At 32.0% G+C, this 25,481-nt stretch overlaps 2 protein-coding genes across 4 annotated transcripts; both read right to left on the bottom strand.

Moving 5' to 3' along the window:
* Positions 1-2,179: 2,179 nt before the first annotated feature.
* LOC112419304 (uncharacterized) lies at positions 2,180-8,437 on the bottom strand. The gene is made up of 7 exons (XM_024776813.2): positions 8,234-8,437; positions 5,009-6,362; positions 4,221-4,907; positions 4,048-4,131; positions 3,884-3,959; positions 3,459-3,781; positions 2,180-2,675 (listed from the first exon to the last, which is right to left on the bottom strand). The coding sequence occupies exons 2-7, from the start codon at positions 6,329-6,331 to the stop codon at positions 2,463-2,465; spliced, it is 2,706 nt and encodes a 901-aa protein (XP_024632581.1). The 5' UTR covers positions 6,332-6,362; positions 8,234-8,437; the 3' UTR covers positions 2,180-2,462.
* A 3,048-nt stretch (positions 8,438-11,485) lies between these two features.
* LOC11427919 (CBL-interacting serine/threonine-protein kinase 1) lies at positions 11,486-17,929 on the bottom strand. 3 transcript variants are annotated; one of them, XM_039830521.1, is made up of 13 exons: positions 17,323-17,929; positions 17,013-17,075; positions 14,130-14,201; positions 13,648-13,755; positions 13,481-13,561; positions 13,146-13,325; positions 12,831-13,049; positions 12,546-12,650; positions 12,327-12,443; positions 12,173-12,235; positions 11,995-12,069; positions 11,865-11,903; positions 11,486-11,819 (listed from the first exon to the last, which is right to left on the bottom strand). In XM_039830521.1, the coding sequence occupies exons 1-13, from the start codon at positions 17,512-17,514 to the stop codon at positions 11,781-11,783; spliced, it is 1,353 nt and encodes a 450-aa protein (XP_039686455.1). In that variant the 5' UTR covers positions 17,515-17,929; the 3' UTR covers positions 11,486-11,780. The 3 variants fall into 3 exon arrangements, with proteins under 3 accessions (XP_039686455.1, XP_039686456.1, XP_003595438.1); XM_039830522.1 differs by having other exon boundaries at positions 11,486-11,830; positions 11,876-11,903; XM_003595390.4 differs by having other exon boundaries at positions 11,486-11,903; positions 17,323-17,928.
* Between the last annotated feature and the right edge of the window lie 7,552 nt (positions 17,930-25,481).

Below are 25,481 nucleotides of genomic sequence, written 5' to 3'. Positions count from 1 at the left end.
ATAGAAAAAAACACATAATTTTATCAAAAGTACCAAAATTTATTTGATTTCTTGGTACGGGTAATTTTCTCAAAAAGTTACGGATGGAGTATTGTGAAACGGATGGAGTATAAAGTATATCCTTTTACTCGTTTTTTCTCTTGTATTTGATAGAAAAAAAATGTTAATAGTTAATTTGTTAAGGAGAGGGGGGTTTATTTTTTTTTTTGTGGTGGTCGAGGTTCGAACCCCGGACCTTGCATATTATTATGCATTGTCCATACCAACTGAGCTAAACTCACGAGAACAGAGAGCGGGTTTATTAGTAGCAAGGATTGAATTCTAAATTTCACATATAATAATTATCAACGCTTCGACTCGGAGATAAAAAATTTCTTTATTTATCTTCAAAATGAAATAGAGGTTTTTAGTATTTTGTTAATGCATTGAAGTGTGATTGAAGCACATAAGGTGAAGTTTGACTGTGTTAACAAGTAAAACTGCCGAATTTTACATTCTAGTTGTGAAATTTGTGTTAAATCAAAACTCAAATGATTTCATATGAAGTTAACTCGTATATACTAGTTAAAATCGGGTAAAATCGAGTAGAATATGAAGAAACCAGCTTGATTTCATCTAACTTTTACTCGATTTTGAAGAAATTAATTATTGTTTTTTTGAATGATTTTATTTAACTTTTAACGACTTGAAAAACTTGTCTTTTTTTTTTAATGACAACTTTAGAAACTTATCAAACATTTGATAGTTTTTCTGAATGATTTTAATATTAAGCTTATGAGAAGATTCTACCTTAACAAAACAAGTTATAACATAAAAACTCAAGTGTGACAAATTTGTACAAGGTAAGGTAGTATACATAAATTTAGACCTTTGTTGTTTTGCATGGTATCGTGCAAGTAGGAAGTTCCTAGCAAAAATCACAACCCCTTTGTATCGTATATGTTTTTCTACCATGTTAATAATAGTAGTAATAATAATAATAATAAATAATTTTTGTCAGAATAAACGATAGCTATAAATATAAATGGCTTAAATGCAATTTTACCCCCCCTATTTTGATTGAATCTGAATTTTACCTCCCTATTTTAAAACTCGGAATTTTACCTCCTCTATTTTGATTGAATCGGAATTTTGCCCCCTTTATTTTAAAACTCGAAATTTTACCCCCTCTATTTTACGTTTTTCAGAATTTTACCCCCTATTTTAAAATAAAGAACCAAAAAATACTAGAAAAATAAAGAAACGATTAGAAAATATTAGTTTGGTAAAAAAATATAAGGAAAACAAGAAAACACAAAAAAAAACTAAAAAATAGAAAAAATTTGTAATTACAAGAAAAAATTCAATTAAGAATACATGAAAAAACTAGTTTGCACCTCTAAATATTTGTTATTTTCATGTATTTTCATACTAATTTTTTATTTTATTTTTAGAGATTATACTAGTTTAATGCATTTTTTTTCTAGTATTTTTTATTCATTTTTTTTTTAGTATTTTTTTGGTTTTATTTTTATTTTTTCATTAAAAAACATTTAATACAAATAATTAATTATGTGGATAAAATAGAGGGAGGGGGCAAAATCCTGAAAAACATAAAATAGGGGGGGTAAAATTCCGAGTTTTAAAATAGGGAAGGCAAAATCCAGAATCAATAAAAATAGGAGGGGTAAAATTCCGAGTTTTAAAATAGGGGGGGTAAAATTCAGATTCAATCAAAATAGGGGGGGTAAAATTGCATTTAAGCCAATATAAATTTACACTCACGTAAAGTGTCAAAGTCCCTCCATCACTATAGTTTCAATCCTAATAATTTATCATATATATGCAATTAAAATCAATGAAAATTGTATCGGTATTACCCGAACAAGATTTGGATCCCCAGCAGTATCAAAATGAACTAAATGTTGCAAATGTAACTATGATGAGGAGTGCTGGGCATACACTATTGTCTAATTGATTGAAATTCAAATGAGTTTTACAAAATCAAGGATCTACAGAAAAATTGCAGGACTTGTTTAAACTTTAACCAATTAGCGAGTATATAACTAGAAGGAAGGATGTGATTGATGTACGACTTATTTGTTCAGACTGTTTGTTAGCGAGCGAACCAGGAAAAATAAAATCTAACGTTTGATGTTGAGCGTTGCAACTACAGTCCTTCTATATACCCCAGCTTTTCTTTCCATGACAAACACAGATAAATCTTTGTAAATTGTGATCACATAAATCTAGTATTATGTACATAATTCAATGTCAAAATTTATCTTACAATAATATCATTGGTAAAAATAGCTACCAGGGGATCTTAACACATTCAATATTCCATGCTCCAATAGATGAAATGAACACGATTTTATACACACCGATGGCACCATCTTGATTTTTCACAGGGAAGCCAATAATACAGGCTCACAACCAGCAACCAAATCCTTATTCCTCCACAAGGAAAACCGTGTAACTGATTACTCACTCATATCATCATCAAAATAATTCAGATCCGACTCATCGTCACTGGCACCATCAATGTTAGCATGATCTGCATCTGAAGATCCTACTGCTCCATCAGCCATAGTAACCAGCTCATGGGAACCCTTTAGATGCCTTTCAGAACCATCGTCATAGTCTACTGAATCATTTTCATATTCATCGTCTAGTTCAACTCCAAAAGGGATATTCTACAAAAACAAAAGGCAAAACAAAAGGGATATTCAATCAGATATCCACATTGTTGGTGCTTCGCTGCTGACAAACATATGGTGAATTATCTTTTTTATTTTTTGAGAGGATATGGATAAGTATCTTAAACACAGAAATACCCAATTTATGTTGTGCATGTAACAATGCAATATCTAACATGTAACTGAAAGTCGCATGCAAGTGATGCCAACAGTTTCAACATATAATTAAAAATACAATCTATGACCAAATTGGGTTAGACTTTTGAATTCTTTGAAATCAAGAGATTGAATCAAGAACTATTACAGATCAATTACTATACTGTATAAAACTCCAAGGTCATCAAAACCAGACAGGCCAGTTTGACAAGTTGGGCCCGAAACTGGATCTGTTTCCGGTCTCGAAGACCCTTGGGAGTTTTAAAGAAAGTTCTTTACTAGTCGTCTCTTTTCTCAAATCCTCCTTTTTTCCATAAATTAGAATCAGATTAAAAAAAAATATATTGTTTAATATCTGTATTTTGTTTAGTATAAGATTTTAAAAATCAATAAAAAAATATTTAATTACTACCGGTCCAACCCTGCTCAGAACATTATACTTTGAAACGGTGACTATCCTGATTTTTATGTTTCCATGCATTAATCAGGTCTGATTTTGATTACCTTAATTTATAAAACATATATAGTGCATGTAAACATAAAAATATAACTTAACAATCGCCAAGACAACTATAAATGTATCAGGAATCCAATTAACAGCAATTAATGCTAAGCACTGATTACCTTGTCACTGTCAGAGCTTTGTGCAGTAGTATCAACTATCCAGTCACCAAGTAAGTGCTCTTGTAGAACATTCTCAGCAGAGGTTGATTTTGACTCCCTAGACCTTTTTCTTACTTGGCATTCTCTAAGTCGCAAGTTGTAGTGAACGTACATAATGTCATTAAGTTTCTTCTGTGATAGGCGATTTTTTCTTTTGCTATATATCTGATCATACATGCTCCCATCATGCTCGCATGCAAAAGATGAGCATGTCTGACTTAATATGCGAACGGCTATTCTTTGCAACTCCAAGCAACTTATTCCATGTTGTTGCCACCAAGCAGCTAGTGAGGTAAAGAGGGTAAATTAATCAATCAACTCATAGAATTAGCAACACAACTCCGCATATCTAATTGTTACATGAAGCATCTAACGCAGTAATTTACCTGGTTCAAGACCTGTTCTTGTGCTAATTGCCAATTCAGTTCCAAAGTCATCTTGAGCTGAATTATAATGAGGAATCTGGAAATAATATCATTGTGAATAAGATATAATAATTAGAAAATATTTAATAAAATATATCATATAGCAGTCATTAAGGATATCTTACTTGCATCGATGCAGATATTCGTCTCATATTATCTAGTTCTAGCCGAACAATGCATTCATTCAGACCACGTACTACATCAGAATGCTACAGACATATCAAACATTCACTTCAGAAGAGAACTTGAATAAAATTAGAAAATTCACAACCATTAGAAAAATATTATTCTGGCATACCGAAACAAAATCTTGACGATATCGGTATGAAGGATTCAAGAAGTAAGCAGCCAAGTAAAGAGGATGACAAAACAGAGAGTTACAGTGCCTGTCTATCACCTTCCAGAATGGCTCATATTTCCGTGCATCATCGCCATGAATAGATTTGATTGCAAGTTTTGCCCTGTACAAGTCGTTATATATATATGGCATTGACAAGCTCTCGCCACTAGACACCTTTTGAAACACTTGCAATATCGGATATACTGAATTCCTCACAGACTGCATTTTCTTCCAAAATGTGACATTCAAAACAATTTTTTGCACCTCTTTCCCCTGGCTTGAACTGGAGAACCTGGATGACATCCATTTGTTTGAAAGAAACATTCTTCTGAGACTAACTCGGTGATCCAACAAATTCTGCAATGTAGCAAAGCTAGAAGCACACTGGGTGCCAGCTGGCTTTAGAAGCTCGTTCCCATGGGTAAATTCACTTTTCATAAGATTTAACAACCATATTTGATTGTATATTAGTTTTGTAATTTTCTGGCCCTTTTCCATGCACTCTTCTACACATCTAATCTTCAGAAAATCTTCAAGCACCTGATTAATACAATAGATAGCACAAGGCGTCCAGAACAAATTCCTTCTCCTTTCTTCAAGCATTTTTCCAGCAGCTTTATAGTTAGGAGTATTTTCAGTTATTACCTACATCAAAAGGGGGATATAGGAGAACCAGATTAATAACAGATACAAGTTAATATTTACGACAAAGGAGGATGCCACAAGAATAGAAAAAATCATTTTACCTGCACTACATTTTCCTCACCTAGTTCTTCCACTACTTTGTCCAAAAGCTTAAATAAATATGTTGCATCTTCTACTACATTAGTGGCATCAACTGAAGAAACAAAGTATACACCATGAGGCGATGAAACAAGAAAGTTAATAATTGTCCTACCCTGTGCATCTCTCCAACTATCAGCCATTATCGAACAACCAGTGATTGCCCAGGAAGCCTTATATTCAGCAAGGTAATTCTTAATGGAATTGATTTCCTCCTGCAAAAAGCGACCCGAAATAAGTTGGCTGGATGGGCATGCCAGTCCTTGTCCATATTGACCAGCCAATTCCAGCATTTTATGAAAATATACAGAGTCTGCAGCTTGTAAAGGAATTCCTGCATGGCAAAAGAACTTGCAAATTGAAGAAAAAACTTCCTTGCGTAATTTCTTAGTGGGTCCTGTCTTAACTTTTAGTTGTTTGCAAGTTTGAAGATTCTGATTCGTGGGATGTTTCAAGTAAAAACTATCTAATCTTGATCTTCTCAACGCTGGTTCTGGGCTAGTATTAGAGGACATTCCCTTAAAGGTCTTTCCTGTATCTTTAGAGTATCTCCTATCAATATCAATCAAAGCTTCCTTGTTCATATGATGCAAAGTATCTTCCTGCTGTTCATACTCATCATCTTCATTATCAGACTTTGGATAGAAAGGCATCAGATCCTTAGCCTCGGGTTGCCTATGTCTCTTTCCAGTGCGATGCCATTTCATATTTTCTTTTATTTTAAGATAAACTTCTTCTGGAGCACTTTTACAAGGTGCTACCTCTCCAGGAATCCTAGCCAAATGTTGTTTAAATCTATTAATACCGCCACTAACAACTTTCTCACAGTAGCTGCATTTGACTTTTTTTTTTCTCTCATCCTGAGCAACACCGTGTTCCCACCCTGGGTCAACATATCCTAAGGACCGAAGAGGAGTTAAATTTACAGATACATTCCTGCCATCCATCAATTGCTTTCCTTTGCTTCTACACCCAACTTGCTCTTCATCATCTTCATCATCATTAGACTGAAAATTCATATATGCTTGTGCATCAACTTGCTTTTGTTTCTTATTTGAACGACACCCTTCCAGATTTTCCTTCATTTTTAGGTAGACTTCCTCTGGAGCCTTTTCACAGTATGTTACTTCACCAGAAACTCGGGCTAAATGCTGCTTTAATCTGTATATCCCACCACTAACAACTTTCCCACAGTAATTGCATCTAACCTTCTTTTTCCGCTCATCTTGAGCAATGCCATGATCCCAACCAGGATCAACAAATCCTGTGGAGCGTATTGGAGCCATTACATCCAAATCTGAGATATCACAATTCTACCTGCATAAGCATATGTGATGGATGAATACAAGGCACATAAAAATTTAACTACTATAGCGTATAAATTATAAAATAATCCGAGAGCCTCCCCAGTTCCCGTAGCGTATACATCAAACTCCGAAATCTCTAGTTGTCAAGTAATAGAGGATGCTTGAAAACTAAAGCAAAGGAAGCATGCCAATAGGCATCAAAGACACCGAGAAAAAAAGTACATAAGAGAAAGAAAACCCCGTATAGCTAAGGTGAGTAGGATGATTCCAAAGAAACGTCAATACCTTTTGCTTCGTTGACATTAAAAAGGTCAACAATATGAAATACTTTGTAACAAGTTTTAAGGCAGTTTTCAGATAAAAATGAAGGGCCTAATGTTGTATAAAAAGAGCACCATCAACTTCTACAATAGAGCCTACATAACCACAAACCACATTATAGAAACACACATTGTTGAACACTCAAAAGGGCATTAAGAAACAGCAACCGACAGAAACACAGTTGCACAATAATCTTCAAGAGTTTTGAATTGAAATGTCCTATCGATGCCAAGTTGGGACTACCACCGAGACTCGAGAGATATTTCCCTAATTCCGCATCACATCAATCCGAAAATAACTCATGTATTCTACCTATGAGCTTTAGAAAACGCCCATATAAATTTAAAAGGCAACAAAGGAAACCTAACTTGAAGATATTCTTCATTTCCTTTTCATGTCTCTAATTATCTACCCCTCAACAAAATCACAAGGAGGATTTATTTCAAACATATATAGATTATTAAACCAACAAAAGAATCAACTCATTATGATTAAGTGAATACTGATTACTCATTAGCACAGCATCTGCTTCACCTTCAGATTTACATTCCTTCATAACCTATGTCAATTCCAATCTTTTAATCTACTTAATAAGCAACAAGGATGTTGAGATTTCTACTACCTTTGTTTTTCACAGTAACAATGATATGACTTAAGCCCATGAGAAGAGCCGAGAGCCCAACCAAAAAGACCAACCCATTAGATCAGTCATGGCTTAAATACCACATTAAGTTTTCTTATTTACTTATCACGAAGCAATACATAAAAAGAACATATCACTATTTACCACAATTTCCTCAAAGATGTCGAGGCAAACTCATCAACACTCAAAGATATCATCTTCCCCTTATATATATTTGAGTGTGGGTGAGTTTATTTATAAAATTATCTCACCTTACTTCTCTTACGATGCTATCTTGCAAGGAAAGGGAAATTTTATGATAATCAGTTATTTATTTACAAAATCATTAAATTACGGATTTTTTCGTCTGTAGATAACTGGTAAGCACAACTCGAAACTCACACACACAACTGCGGGGCCAAGGTTCAAACCTGAATGATCAGGGTCTTCGCAATGCGGTTTGGATCGGTTTTGAGGCAAAAAGTTATCCAATCCAAAATAAAAATCACGGTTCGGTTTGAATTGGATGACTATCCTAAAAATATCCGATCCAATCCAAATATATTTATTTGGATCGGTTTTTGGATATCCAAAACGCAACATGTAATTTAGAATAAAGGTGTCCAGCCTATCAATATCGACATTGTCAGTAGACCTAGGTCTTTCAAACTAAATTGCAAAATTTAATCTTCTTTTTAATAATTTTTTATCCTAATGACTTACCCTAAACCTTAAACCCTAACTGTGAAAAAAAAATTATAAATTTAAAATAAAAAATTTACTTTACTTCCATCCAAACATAACCTGAAAAATCAACTGCATCAAAAAATTTCAGAAATACCTAAATTTCCTGAAAATCAAAATTTCCTTTTGCTACTATTCCCAATTGCGAGAATAAGAAATTCGATCATAAAAATAAGAGAAAGTGAGAAAACAACCTCAAGTACGGAAGAAGATCCAGATCGAAGTGGAATCGGCGGTGGAGATAGAGTTTCAGGCGGTGGAAGATCGACGGCGGTGGAATCGTTCGGTTGTTGACGAAAATCGGTTAGGAATCGTGAGTTGAGGTTGAATTACTGGGTGAGACCTTCTTAACTCGACCCGGCGCGTTAACTCCTTTATTATTTTCTTAACAATAAATTAATTCCTAAATTAATTATTATAGTTCTTATGTTTTTTATGCAATCAATAACGTTTTACCCAAAACATTAAAGTTCATACATAAAGTAAAGTTTGGAAAAAAAAAAAAAAAAACATAAAGTAAAGTTTTTCTTTTGTAGATAGACGAAATGACAAAGTCATTATAAACTCACACACGCAAGTGGAGGTATCGGAATTCGAACCTTGATAATGGCGTTCGGCTTAACAATTTCGGTATTTTGCCAGTTGAGCTAGGACTTACAGACCATAAAGTAAAGTTTTACCCAACGATATAAAAACATTAAATTTTAATTATATTAATGTCTATTTTAAAATAAAATATAATTTATACATAAGATGGTGTACAAATTTTTTAAATACAAATTCAATGATATATTGTCTTTTTTTTCTGTCAAAAATGATATATTGTCTTTTTATTTACAAATTAAAAACACAATTTATCATACTTTTTTTTTAAGGACAATTTATCATATTTTATTTTTTTTTGGGTGGTGGTCGAGGTTTGAACTCCGAACCTTGCACATATTATGCATTGTTCATATCAACTGAGCTAAGCTCACGAGGATTATTCATTGATATGATAATATATCATTAGATTTATGTATATTTTTTTTTTTTTACATTGACAAAATATATAAAATTACCAAACGAATATTTAATAAAATAAATGTTGTTATAAGTACATCGAAAGTACAATTTTTTTAACCCTTTGATTTTGATATAAAAATAATTTTACAATCAAAAGTTCGATTGAAAGATACTAAAGGTGGATACAAATTTCTTCATTGATAAATCAAATTAAATTCTCTGCACGGTTAGTTCTTAGTCGAAGTTCATCAAACATTTAAACTCAATACTTGATTTATATTTATAAAATAATAGTATAGACTAATATAAAAAAAAAATTTATTTATGACGTGCCATAAAATATATTTTTTTATATGTTTATATTTTACCCAATTGAGAAATTTGGTGAGTTAAACAATTAAACTATTATGAATAAAAAATATACAAAGTTGGTGAGTTGACTCATGGGGTCTTAAATTTTGATGGGAAAAAAACGCTCACTCAGTCCGATTTCAATTATTTATTTCTCTACATCTTTACATGTTGCATGTCTTTATGATAATTTGAAATATATAAATCACAATAAAAAGAAAAGGCCGAATCATATAATTGAATTCAGTATAATTATTATTTTCTATTTCAGTAATATTAAACAAAAATAGATCCACTATTAATTTAAATAATTACCTCTCATAAACAAAATTTATCATTTCATTTTCAAAGGGATAAAGGTTTGTTCCAAAAATATTATCTACCAATAACAATATTGCAATAAGAAATTGTGGTCCAATCCAAAAATATTATCTACCAATATCTGCAAGACATAAAGGAACAACATTTTCTTTTTTACCAGATACTGACTTTGTTCATCATACCGAAGGGATAGAGATTTTTTTAAATTTTATTATCCAAAAAAAATTACAAGATGATGAAATATTTAGAATGATATTTTAAAATAAACTATTCAAAAGAGTTTTCATTTGAAACTTTCTTTAAAAACTTCTTTGTTAAAAAAGTTATAGCAAAAATATGAAATAGTATAAAAAAATTATTTAAAAAAAAACTATAACAAACATGCTCTTAACAAAAAGTAAGTAGAAGGAATGATCATCTTTCACTCTACTTAAACTTAGATGATGCCTCTAAATCCGGTTAGAAGAAAGTCTTTAAGATCATGTTTTACTCTACTTTCACTCATTGTATATATTCAATCATGAAATAATCAAAATCGTATTGACAAAGTTTCACCAAATTTCTCTCAATATTAAGGAAAGAATGACGAGGTGCAACTTGCACCTGAAAAAGAATCTAATTTAGATGATATTTTGCTAATGGCAACTACGAATTTGGATGATAATTCTAAACTTTGGTACTTTAATATAGGTTATTCCAATCATATGTTTAACTATAGAGAGTGATTTTGGAGTCTTGAATATAGGCTATTCCAATCAAGATTTCATGCACATAGTCTACTCCAATCATGAATCCTTTTATAATTTTCTCTTCATATTTTTCTTTAACTAAACATTATCTTCTGCGTCCTGAACAATAATTGTCAACTCAAACTTTTGATGGAAGCCACGTATACCTTGAAACGAGGATCTTGTGTATCAGAAAACATCTAAGGCGGCATAGGTGTCAAAAACGTGTCTTGCATAATAGCAATATGTACGATTAGTTGTATATTTGTTTTTAGTATTAAGTGTGCAAAATAATGTGACATTTTAGTCAAAAGTGTCATAAAAATGTCTTCCATAGTTATAATGCATGCCAATAGTGTTTTCAGTGGCATGCGAGTGAATAGTTCTATCTTTGTCTTTAGTGTACCTCATTGGCTATAAAAGGAGAAGAATTGTAACATCTTTCTCACAACTTGAATCAAATAAAATCCTAGTGTGTTTCAAGAAAAACATGTTCTTCTAAATTTCTCTCTTATTTCTGAAAGCTCTAAGTTATTATGATCATATCATCTTGTGGATTAAAAAACATCTGACTATAGATCCATGCTACGGTGCTCTCTATTATGGGATGTCAGTCTTAATTGACAATTTGTGCTTGAGACTTTTTTATGCCTATGGTTGGCTATCTATTATCTCGCTTGATGATTTAGTTAATACTAATCTCATGATATGTGAAGCTCCCGGTCAGTCTGGTATCAAAGCCTCAGCTAAAAGAAGTGTTGCATATGATATGAATACAATAGAAAGAGTGAGTAAGAAAGGAAACCATGTATCCATGGATACACCAGACTCAACATCTCAACCCATCACTCTCACTCTTTTCTTTGTTTACTACGCATCCATTTATGGGAGCACGAAAATGGGTGGGACTTCATGTTGCTCAATGGCCATTGCCATGAATTATAAATACTTTTGGTATCCGTTTTGTGCACGGTCTAATGAAATAGTTATTGGCTAAGTAGAATGAAATATTATTACTAGTAGTTGTTACAAAGTATACTATATTTATAATTATGAAATTCATCATATATGCATATATCATGTTTCACCAATTCAATTTCAAATGGTATGTATACAATTGATATCGGACACATCTTTTTGCTGTAAATCAGATATCCTCTGCACGTAACTGCAAAGACTAAGACTAATTCCTAGAGCCATAGGACCATAGTAGGAAGCAAATCACTCCCTAAAGAGTTTCAATGGCTTGATTCAAAACTAGGACATCTAATATAGCTAACCTATCCAGAAAACAAAAAGGGGAAATTTACATTATCTGGCTTCTAATGTATTTTCTTCATATGTCTAGGCTTTCTGAGCTTACTAGCTCTGCCGCCTCGGCTATACCCAAGCCGTGCCTTTCTGAGCTTACCTCTGCCACCTCGGCTATACCCAAGTCGTTTGATAACCTTTTGCATAACTACATCAAATATCATCGAAAAAAAACTACATGTTAGCCTCAGATTTTCTCAGAAAGAGTGCATAGAAAGTGATAGCAGTAATATACATACTTGTCTATATACAGAAGCATCTCCATAAGACTTCCTTAGTTCTACTACATACAAAGATGGACCAACTTCAAAAACCTGTTGCAATTGAAGTGAAAATAGTTTCATAATGTCAGCAATCTATATATGAAAATTGAAAAATCGAGATTTTAGCTCTCATTCTCGACAAGCTTTTATTTACCTCTGCTGCGACTGAGAGGCTATCTAGACTTTTATGAGCTTTATCCTCTTGTATCACTTTCAACTGAAATTTCAAGTTGTAGATGCAATGTTTAGCAAAACCAGTTTTTCAATTATGATTAACAAATATAATCAACAATTACTTGGTCACTTACTTTTCCATTTTTCTTATGAACTTTAAATCCCATTTCTATTACAATGTCCTCAATCTTCTCAGTCAAATCTTTCGGTGAATGGTTTGACGTAAATCTTATCTTCCTCTCCGAGACATCCTAGAATTCAAGTATATTATTCATTAAATTAATTTAATTTTACACTAAAAGTAGTAAAGAAATTCTAGACGTTAAAACACAAGATTATACGCTGATACACACCTCTTGCTCAAAAAATCCAGAGAGGTCTAAGCATGAAGACATCCCTATCAACTGAAATGCGTTGATAAGTGCTGGTGATTTTGGACTCTGGTCTCCGTCAAGGGACTATAACGAATATAAATGTTGTGTTACAATAATAGAAAGATATAAAGAAAGGTAACTATAAATAAAAGTGATATAGCGGAATTTGACAACATTTATTAATAACAGTGATATAGCGGAATTTGACAACATTTATTAATAAATTAGCACTAATGACAACTAACTTAGAGTTCAAAGGTATACCACTTCATGGATGGAAAAAGCTTCATCGTCAATGAATACATCCTCTTCCTCTTCCTCATCCTCTAGATTTGCAGGATTATAACCCTCTTTAAACCATTCATCTTCTTTGATCATATCCATCGTTACTCGGGTTTTCGGATTGGGATCAAGAATTTTCTTTATAATGTTTTGAGCACCAGGTGACAGCCATCTTGGTATTTGAACATCTGCTTTAAAAATCTATGATCCCCAGACGTAAAACCACATCAATTCGTATTTAGTCTACAAAACTACACAACATACGAAAAAACAAAGAAATAACATCGGAATATTCACCTTTTGATAGAGAACTGCAAGATTTCTGTCATCAAAAGGAAGGTATCCTGTTAGAATTACATATAAGATAACACCGCATGACCAAATATCCGATTTCGCGCCATCATAGCCTCTGTTGGCAAGAATCTCGGGAGCAACATAGTTTGGACTTCCACAGGTTGTATGTAGCAACCCATCAGCCTGAAATTTTCACACACTTTATCAGTTACCAAAATGATGTAATTTGCCATTACGGGCCTAAGTTGTTTTTGGCTTATTTCCATAAGCTCTTTAGTATATGAAAAACAGCTTACAGACAATTGATTAAGATGATTATCCAAATATCATATTCTTACCCTACAATGTTGAGGCAAAGCACTGAGGTTAAAATCAGTTATCTTTATGTTCCCTTTGGCATCCACAAGAACATTCTCTAGCTGCAATAAGAAACAATATTTGTGATAAAACTGCAAACATTGTAGGGTAAATGCTGCAACAGTTGTTAAGAAGATTGTGAAAGAACCTTAAGATCCCTGTGAAAGACACCTTTATTGTGGCAGTAACTCACACCATCAATCAATTGTTGGAACATCTTCCTACCATGAGCTTCAGTAAGTTTACCTTTGGATGACTGTTAGAGACAATTAGGCACCTCATTTAGTTCATATCCAATAAGATCATGCATACCAAGTATCGACACAAACAAGGACACAACACGGACAAGTCTTGAAAAATGGAATAATTGAATGTAACAACATGTGTCGTGTCGGTGTCATGAAGCACCGACACAGACACAAGACACGCCATTGGCACTGACACCGATAGTAATTTGAGAAGATGTCCATGTACCGGTGTTGGACACAGACACATATCCAACACTAGACGTGTCGGACACTATACATGTCTTCGATCTGAGCTAATAAAAAGTGGCTTTTGATAGCCATATAAATTATAAAATAATGTATTTAAGGTGTATAATTAAATTAAAAGGCAAAGTTTGCTTACAATTTTGTCAAATAACTCTCCTCCATTCACATACTCAAGTACCATATAAATTTTGGTTTTGCTAGCCAAGACCTGCATAATCATCATAATTATAATATAATAATTAGAACACCAAGGCTTCAAAGACAAGTTGCACTTGCATTGGTTAAGTTATTGCATTAACCATTTAAAAATGTTACAAAGGGGCTTTATACATATTTGATATTTCTATCCAAGCTACACATGCAACAGATAAGAGCAAAAAAAATTAACTATATATATATGTGTGTGTGTGTGTGTGTGTGAAGAGTGATATTTTATTTTGTGTATTAGATAAATGTTTGTGAGTGGTGACATAATCAGATACAAATTGGGGCCCTTTCATTGATTAATATTGTATCTTTGTGATACACTAGTTGATGGTGAACCACTAAATCTTTTATTATGGGTGGAAACTTCATGATTAGCACAAGATTAAAATATACTTTTGTTTAAATATACAGTTTTAAGAGTTTAATACATATTCTAAATATGATCGCAGTTATCTATATGGTGAAATATGATTAAATATATGTAAAAAATATTTTTATACGAATAGTGCGTAACTTTTTACACTGTCAATCAATCATGACTATTAAATTATTAAAAATTTAACTTTAATCATAAATATTTTTTCGATCACATCCATTTAAATGGCTGTGATTTGCTGACAGCTGGAAACTCTATATCACAATAAACTATGAAGAGATTAAACTAATCAATAAATGCCACTAACATAGACCAATGATATAAGCAAGTAATTTGTTCCTTCACGTTTTACCTTATACTAATCTTACGGTATTCAAATAACATCAATTACGTGGACAAATATGAAAACAATTTTCAGTATAAACTAACATATATTTATTTTTTTGTAAAAATGTATTTGAACCATTTAAAAAAAATCAAAGAAAGTAACCTTGCTGCCATATGTGTCCACAGACCAAACAAATAAATATTGAAAGCTCTGAATGGGACTAAATTGTTTATTTTTCAATTTGAGCATAAATTATTAGATTTCCATGATATACTATAATTGATAGGAAAATGACATCTCACACACATATATATATATATATATATATATATATATTAGTAAAAAAAAATTATCCACAGGTAAAAACAAATTATCAACAAGGAAAAAAAATATTATCCACAACTAGTCTAGAAAGGTATGACTAGATGTGCCAACTGTGTAGGCTTTCAATTATTCATGTTACCTTGAAAAGAACCTAACCAATAATTAAAAAAAGCATAAAGTCTAAAGGTGTACTCGAAGGTTCAAAAAATTATGGATTCCTAACGTGTTTTGGTAGATAACTTTGAACCAAAATTTAGCATCACCACAAAATTTTATTATTCATATCCCTTTACAAAACGGCACATTATTATGGGTCCACAAATATATATAACTCAATCAATTAAAAAGAAAAGTCTTTGTAGTTATAACAAAATGCAAGAAATGAGTTAATTGGGGTGTTGGAAGTAACTATCTTGGTTGTAACATCTCATTCATATTTTCATATTCGGTTGAAGACAAAGACAAAACACATGATCTAAACTTAGGGGCAAATGGGTCACACATAACGTGCATCCATGAGTGTATGTATTTTAGACATAGGAGAAGCAATAATTGTTTGAATTGTGGACCTAGATGCTTGGATTGTTCACTATTAATGGGAGTTGGACTTTCAAGTAGGTAGGTTACGTTGGTCGCCGTTGGATCAGATCAAACAGTTTATATTTTAATGAATACTTGGACAGAACGATCTTGACCGACCGGACATCGTTGGATCAGATCAAATAGTTCGTATTTTTAAAGAATATTTGGATTTTAAAAGACACTGAAATATCAATCTAAATTTGGACCGACTGATCTTGAACGATCGATCTTGACCGAACGGACACCGAATTTATGGAAGAGTAATTGCATTAAATGCAAATTAATGAGTGTGACATTGTCTATGAAGGGCATAGATGCTTCTTTCACACCTTTCCTATTTCTGGAATCTGAAAATCACATGCACTTGTATGCATAGTTTTTTAAAGAACAACACATAAAAAGCTAGCAATAAATTGCTTATGTGGTTGAAATTTTAACAATTTTAGCAAAACCAGTACAATAATATTTTTTTGCACCCTGGAAAGAATAAATTATCCATAAAGGGAGACAATTGTCCCTGATAAGACATAAATTTTACGTTGATCCTTAAAATCTTCAAATTTCAGCCATAATAATCAACATAAAGTACTTCTTAAAAGAAAATTAGACATAAAAAACACCAGCCTGTAAAGTGTAAAAGACTGCTAAAATAAGATTATAGTTTTTAACAGTGAGGAACTATGAAGCACCGATACTCTTTGGATTAGACGCGTCTCGGTGTCGGACACTTGTCGTGTCTGACATCGATACAACATTGACACACATGTATATATTGAATTATGTGATTTTGTCAAATTATTAACGATGTCAGCGTGTCTGTTTATGTTCTTTATATATGAATAATTAACACATATATATAAAGGTTAATGTCTGTATAAACACTTTTGAATTTTGGTACAAAAAATAAGATAAAAATAAGCAATAATTTAGGATTCACTTGTGCATCAAAACAGTGTCATTAAGGAAGAAAACAAGCAACGTGGGAGAAACACAAAACCGTGTTTCTTTTTCGGTGCCACCTGTTATTTTATACTAGAAATCTGTTCATCCATTCATAAACTGAAAATTAATTTTTTTTAAACTCGATATCCGACCTAAGATTCGACATAAAATCGATGTAAAATTAGAAACCATTCATTTAAGATTTCTTATTGATTCCAGATAATTGCAGGGACATAGTAAGATGAATCATAGGATGTTACCTCGTATAATCTAACAACATTAGGATGTTTCAGAAGCTTCAAGGTTGATATCTCCCTCTTTATCTGAAATTTTCAACCATCACAAATCAAAATAAACTTAGTTTTTCAACCTTTCTATGAAACAAAATAAAACATAATTGAAGATTAACATGTTTAATTCCAAAAAGCCATAATGTATACAAGAACATAAAGTTTCATAAATCAAAACCAAACACAGTGAAAATTGCACCCAATTAATTAAATCAATTTGTAATAAAAACACAAAAGAGATTAAAAAGAAAAACATGAAATTAAAGAATGAAACACAAACCTGATCAGTGTTATTAAGATCAACAATCTTATTCTTTTCAAGAATCTTAACAGCAAAAAATTGTCCACAATCAGTATCCCTAGCCAATTTCACTTTTCCAAAATTTCCTTCACCAAGTGTTTTTCCCAATTCGTATTTCCCTAATCGCACTATTTTTCCTTCAATCCTCCTTGCTTGATTTATGATCACCATTCCCAACAAAAATTCTCTCTCTTTGACCCTCTTTCTCTATAACACAAAACCAATGAAAATAATCACAAAATTCTATTCTTTTTGTGATTTTATTTCTTCTGGCATCTTGGTTTTTTGTTCTATGCAATGCTTGATTTATGGTAATTTATTTGCATTAACTGTGTAGTAATTGTGAGTTAAGTAACAACGGGGAAACAAAGAAACAGGTGGAAATGGTATTGGAAAACGAATCGGCTATAAATAAGGATAAAAATAACATGTGAAAATATTAAATTGAGAAAGAAAAAAAAAATGATTATTAATAGGATTAGTAGGAATAGGAATGGATCAAATGGTTGAAGAAAATAAACACAACTCAACCCAACACTTTTCTTTGCTTTCTTTTGTTGTAGGCAGCCTTTGTTTTGTTTGTATATGCTTTTTGTTGCTTTGAACTAAAGGGCTATTTATACACTTCAAAAGCCATTTTGTGGCTGGATACATAATCAACCATATATAATAATGTTATGTTTTTGTCAAAAATAATTTAATGTTATTTTCAAAATAAATTAAATATAATATTTTTTTGTTTTTTTGAGGGAAAAAATTATATTTTTTGTTGACAGCAATTAAGAAAACAAGACTAAAAATGTGTTTTTTTTTTTTTTTATTTATCTTACTTTTTTTTAGTTTCACTTTAATTCCTTTATTTTATTTTTTTTGTCTAGTAGCTTAGTGGCTGGAGCTCACACAATTAATTGTGGAGAAGTGGTGGGTAGCCTCGAACCCCGACCCCAATATAAATTATGCAATGTCCCTACCAACTGAGCTAAGCTCACGGGGACTCGCTTTAATTCCTTTAAACTATGGATATGACTTATTGATGTTATTATATCTTTTTTCAGTTTGATATTTGATTTTCGAAAAGATAATAAAAAATGATAAGTTTTTTTTTTTTTGGTAAGTTACCTGTAAAAAAAAATGTTGATCCCCTTTCTTGTAACAAAAAAAACATGTTAATCATGTTACTTTATGATATTTTTAAATCTAATTAAATTCTTGGAGATGGGTTAGGTTAGAAACTTAACTAATATGATAGTTGGTCCCATTTTTTGACATTTTATGAGTTTTAATGAAATCGTGAAAAAATACCCACTTACATAACTATTTTTAATTTGAAAATATTTTAATAAAAAACAAAAAAAAATCATTTATCATAATAATAGTTTCACAAAATATAAAAAAAGAAAAAAAAAACTTCTATTTTTTCTTAAAAAGTCATTAGATTTAATCAATCATAAACTTATATTTTAGAAAAATTAAAACAAATTACAAATGAATTGAAAAGCATTTAAGAATTGTACTTGCACTTCTTGTGCAAAAAAATAATAATTGTCCTTGCACCGAGTACAATATTGAAACAAGGGTGTCATTTATAGCCTTTTTGGGTCCCTTATTTTGCGACTTACTCCCTAACTCACTTAAGATAAGGAAAACCCGCATATCCCTATACCTAAATATTTCGGCCGAATATTTAGCCTTAAGATTTGGGTTTGGCGGTTTCGGAGGATAGGGAAAGAGGGGCGCCTTAATGTAGGAATAGGCGACGCCCTGGCTAAGGGCTAGCAGGCCCTTATCTAAATATTGGCAGTCCTTCGTTTGGATTCTTTTTATACGGATGTGAAGCACATCACCTTCTTTAGGAGTAAGATAGACATCTCCTTTACTAGGCGGGAAGAGAATGTCGTCCTGGAACCTTTGCTGACCGAGCGAGAAGGTTTGCTTCCAACGCCCTCGGGGAGTTAGGAACGACATCTTCCATATGTATTTGGTAGTTTTTTAGGACCTGGGGTAATGTTTCATTTTACCCCCTTCGAGGTGGACATGTTGATAGGGCTCAATGTTGCCCCTTCATAACTTCAGCCTAACAACTCGGGATTCATGCGCGGACTTGAGATCCTATATGAAAGTTTAGGGTTCCAACTTTCAATGGGCATGTTCTTATTCTTTTATGGGACTAAAGGAGTTTACCGACAATGTTGGGTATTTATCAGCTTGCACCCCAACAAGAGTTTGTTTCCAACTTACACCTCCTATTATATAAACTAGAAGCAGAGATACTTTCGAGTTTCGTGTTCGTGGAGCTAAGGATTGTCCAGAGGTGGCTGTGACTATCAATGGTGAACGATAATTTCCTTTATGTTGGACAAGCAACCCGACTTCTTGGACTGGCTATGATTTCGAGAAGTTAAACGACTACGAGAAGGACGTGGTCTTTTTTCTTAAGAGGGTGGTACCTCTCAATATTCGAGAGTTAATGAATAAGGAAATGGACACAGTAGAGCTTGAGTCTTATTTACGTGAGTATTTATCTTTATGCCTTTGTTTTTCTTGATTGAATTCTATGCTTACTCGTTTCCTTCATTTCTTTGCAGAGTATATGGCTCATATGTCAGCCGTTGAGAGGAGAGCAGTTTTTGGAGAAGTCTCGTGACAAAAAGGCTGGGAAAAAGGATGATCCTGTCTAGAGTGATCCTTTGGGGGTGATTCAAATGAAGGTGAAAAGGACGAATGAAGACGCTTCAGAAGTGCAGGAGGATACTGAGACTGCCACGTGTACCCCAAAAAAATGAAAAAGAAAATTAATTATACAATTACCACACCACGTCATCAAAAATTAATTACTCATCATTTCACATCAGTAAATTACACAGTCAGCATGCAATGTCAACGTTTTTATCTAGTCAGATGACATCAGGGTCCAAAACCAAATAATGTTCATATTATAGGGTGAAAAAGGTAAATCAAAATTCGCCTATATTGTTGGAGCTAAACATATATTAAACTTTGTTTTAGGAAACAATAACATAAATTTGAAACTTAAAAATTTAGAAAGACCAATTTAAAAAACTAAAAGAAATAAAGTAAAAAACTGTAATTTAACCATTTTTATTTATTTTTCCATAGGCAAAGGATTTATTTATGGAAGTACAAGGAGACGTATTCCCAAAGAGATTATTTAACCATTTTTATTTACAACAAATTGCATTAAATTAAATGGTTAAATACTTAAATAAACCATTCTAAATTTTTGATTGGTTCAACATGTGATTCCCCACACGTAACCATACTAAGCTTTCACGTTTCAACTTTGGAACATGATTCGTGCGGTTGCTTCATGTTAAGCGATATCCGTAAATGTCATGACTCATTAAAGAGTGTGTGTTGGATATAATAATGCATAAGAGTAAAAAATATTCGACTATTTCTAAAGAGAAAAACGTGATATAATTTTACTTAACAACCTAATTGATTTGTTTTTTAGAAAAAGGCTGGTAATAGATTTCATCACTTATTTTTAACACACGTTTTCTTTTCTTGTTTGAATTGGAATTTGTACAAGTCTTTCTTTTTTGGATAATTGACAAATATGACTTTTTTTGGATATAGTGGACAAAAGTGACATGGAGATTGCATTTTAGAAAGATGGAAAAGAGAAGCAAAGTCCCTTGCATCATCAGCAATAAAAACAACAAAGACTTGATCATAGGTTTGCTTCTACAGCCAAAAATATAAGGATGAGAAGAGAGATAAGATTGGAAGAAAATAGATTGTGGGAGAGAGAAGAATCAAAGGACACATGGCAGGTAGAAAATAGGTGGGAACCTTTGATTAGGGTGTGAGTCACTATTTTTATTAATGTCACCATTAAAAAATATAAAAATGTTAACAAGTATTCTAAAGGTATTATTTAAGCATATAAAAGTAGCAACTTTTTTATTGGAAATTATATGATTATGACTTTAACAAGTGTTTGATTTGTATTTTCAAAACATAATTTCTTTTTGTGGGTTCCTTAAACAATGCTCTTAAGGCACTTGTTAACAAGACTTTAAAAAGTATTCTTAGTTATCCCACAAATCCCAGCTCAACTAAAGAATATGTCGAAATTGTTAAGTCGGATGTCATGATCGGAGTTCGAACCCCGATACCTCTACTTTGTGTGTGAGTTTATGATGACTTTGTCATCTCGTCTATTTTAAAAAAAAGTATTCTTATTTGAATCATCTCTATTGTATTTTTCATTTGATTTTTCTCTATTTTTAATATAACCATTAAAAATACCATTCATTTTTCTTTATAATTGTTTTTTTTCTCTTAAATTGAATGGCTGAGGTTCCACTTTAAAAAATCAAGAGAATTCTCAATGGAAATAATCAATAACCCACCAACCACATAGTCATATTTTCACAAAGTTTATCTCTTTTAATACCATTCATTATGTTTACCTTGCAAAAAGTGAAGAAAAAAAATGGAACTTTTATAGTCACTCTTCTTTATAAGTGATAACTACTCAATTGATTGGTTTTTCATTCTATGTGCATATCATTGGCAATTCTAACATATAATTCAAGAATGATGATGATTAGAACAAGAAATATAAATTGCTAGAATTGATATGACGACGGAAATATGCAGAATTATAAGGTTAAAATAAAGGATAGTAATAAGAAGAATATGAAGCAATGGAGGAGGATGAAACCACACTCAAGCTTCTGAATAGTAAGTCTTGAGGGATGATTATCACAAGAAAACTTAGTCTTTTGACAAGATCAAAGGGAATGGTCAAATTTGATCGTAAATTAACACATAAATATTTTTACGTGGAAATAAAAATTTATGCATTCTAAAAGGTCGAAAACAATCAAACTTAAACCAAATGTTTGTAACTTTAACAAAATAATATTGTGGGTTTTAAAAATGACATACATTGTTTTTATCCAATAAAAAAATAAGTGTTGAAGAGAGTGTTTAAAAGAGATCTTTAGTATTAATGAAAATATTGCATAATAATTAAATTAAATTCTTGTAAAAAAAAATTAAATTAAATTAAAATGTATAGCAATAATTTGATACATAAATAATTTCTTTAATTTTTTTTTTTTAATTTTTGACAAAAATAAATGATATTCATTCTTTCAAATTGATAGAGTATATCTATACAATGCAAATTCGCTAAAAACAAAAATGATGAATCTCCGAACAAACTCATAACATCCATGTTAATAGCCTAAAACGGCAAAGTACAAAAACCTACACATATCTCTGGATTCGCAACGTTGACAACGTCAAAGTCATTGATTGATCTGCATTGGATTTAAGATGATCTGACAATCTGAACCGAACAAATACTTGAACAAAACAAGAAAGACAAACAACGCCGCACAAAGACGACAAACAACACAACGTCGTACTAAGACGACGAAATTACGAAAGAAAAAACGAAATAGATGTGAAAATCACTTATTTCAATAAAAGGGAAAGAGAAAAACGAGTTAGATAGGTGATTTTGAATCAAGAGTAATGCTAGCAACACTCTCTTTTTAACATTTTCTCCAATACTCACTTTTTTATTGGATTAAATCATAGTGAGTCTCACACTTTGGAAATGGGTTCCACTTAAAGTGGTGGGTCATACATTGGTTTCATCCAATAAAAGAATGAGTGTTGAAGAGAATGTCCTTAGCATTCCTCTTTGGGTCAAAAATTGACCATAAATCACCCCTCTTTGATGGATGATGGAGAGAGAGAGAGAGAGAGAGAGAGAGAGAGAGAGATTGAATGTTCTTTCATAAAGTATTGGAGTTGAAGACAACAATATAGTCTGACTATTTCGTTCTTAAAAAAAAAAAGTCTAACTATTTCGTTCTTGAAAATTACTTTAAACCATTTTAAAGATTTTTTAAAATTGCACACATGTGTTCCAAATTTTTCTTCTAAATTTGGAGGACCATCCATGTACACTTCTTCTATATCGCCATTGAGAAATGTATTATTTTACATTTAACTGATATAAAAGTCAATCCAAATTCACAATAAGAAATAAGAGTATCCTAACAATGTTGAACTTTACAAGATGAGCAAAGAGTTATGAGTAGTACTCTATGTCATATGTATGAGTAACCTCTTTAACAACCTAACATGCGCCTTAAAACATTTTTTTTTTGAACAAATCAAATGATATATATATATATACACACACACACTCTAAAGTGTTTCCAATCGCACAAGATGCGCAAGAAAGAAACACTAACAAAGTTACAATGTCAAATTGCCCTTTGAAGGGCCAACCAAAAAACAATATTACAAGCACACAGCCATACAATAGAGTGGATGTTCCACCGGTCATAAAAAGAATAAGTTAATGATGCCTCTTTAGATTTTAGCCAAAAGAATATGAAATAAGAGTATCCTAACACGCGCCTTAAAACATATGTTAAGAGATTCAGTAAAAACACACACACATGGAAGGTTTCACCACCCGGCGACCCCAGACACTCGCCTGGACTCAATCGATATTTTCTTTATATATGACCCACCTCAATAGCCCATTAACCCAATTAAAAAAAATTAGGCAAATTCTAAAATTTCTCACACGCGCACAACAGAAACACGTTCTTCTTCTTCAACTCTCTGCCTCTCTCTTGTCTCAGCTCTCTGTCTCTTTTCTTTTTCAATCTCTCTAGCTATTTGATTGCTAATCTCTCGGTTCTCACTCACTCTAAAGGTAAGTCAATTGATTCTCCAATTTCTTCTTTCTTCCTTTTTTTAGGGTTTTAGAATTGAGAATTGTGTTAATTGAAAAATTGGATGTGTAAATTATACAATTTCTCCTTCCTTCCTTCCTTGTGTAAATTATCATTTATATAGCACTCTATTTTGCACATCTTTTTGTTATTTTGTACATTGCCTACATGAGGTGGAATTTCATGTGTTAATAGAACTTGTTATATTATATGGGATTACATGTGAAATTGTGAATCATCATAATGTGTGATTACTAGTATCAATTATCAAGTCTGAACCTATTCTTTCCAACTATATTTAACGAAGCCGTTTCAATTTCTTTTCTTCTATTGTCAATTAAATTGCGCAACAAGATTAACGATGTATGGTTCAATGACTTGACGATATGTCACACTGAGCGAGAGATATTCAAGTCACTTGATGATGTTGATATTATTCGAACATTCACCGCAAAGAGGTCTCGAAAAGGGCATTTACCTTCTAATTTAATTTAGCACACTATTGACAGGTTATATTTCATATCTCTATTTCAAATTATACTTTTGTTGACAAAATGATGAGTCTCGTTTATTTCGATTTATGACTATTTATATATTATGTTACATGTGAATTTGCGGTTAAAATTTTGACCAGACTCTATAAAATTTCTGATTCCGCTACTGCACGCACATATATACACACACTATAGGAAATTAAAAATAAATCTTATAAGTCATGCTGTTAATTTTTTAAGTTTTCTTAAATTATTGTATTTTAAATACATACATCATTCAATTACTATTATAAACAAAAATCAATATTTTATATTCATTCAATTAATGATGTATATGCTCTTTATTATAGATCATATACATTATTTAATAAATGAATATATGATATTAATTTTTTATGATAGTAGTGACCGGAGAGTGTAAAATTCATTTTAAAATTCCTGCTTAGCAAGGCCCAAGAAAAGTTACATTTGTTGCACCAGTCGTGATTTTCAATCAATCTATCCACCTCTATAATTTCACGTGGAGCATGGAGAACGCAACCATCCAAAAAAAGCTAATCTTGTCATTGGATGAAAAATCAAAGTAAAGACATTATCCAACTTGTATGGACCCTTGTACACTCATCAAGAGACTTCAAATATCAAAGATTTTTGTTCTGAAAATGTATGGCAAATAATACTCCGATAGTGATATTACCAACCCTTTCTTTATGGTTGAAGTTGAGGTCCATGGCTTTAAGTAGTGCCATGTGGTGCACTATGAACCCTAGCTCCACCACCAAATGTAATTCTCTTCTTTAATTGTTATGGATTGTTGAGTTTACACACAAATTAACGTGAAATTCACATGGTCGGTTTGTTAATTTGTAGTTGAAGGAAATGTGTATGTGTGGTGTCAAATAGTTGG

This window comes from Medicago truncatula, chromosome 2, assembly GCF_003473485.1.
Source record: "Medicago truncatula cultivar Jemalong A17 chromosome 2, MtrunA17r5.0-ANR, whole genome shotgun sequence".
Classification (NCBI taxonomy): Eukaryota; Viridiplantae; Streptophyta; class Magnoliopsida; order Fabales; family Fabaceae; genus Medicago; species Medicago truncatula.
Note: the sequence above shows the minus strand (reverse complement) of the source record. Positions and strands in the feature narration are given on the sequence as shown.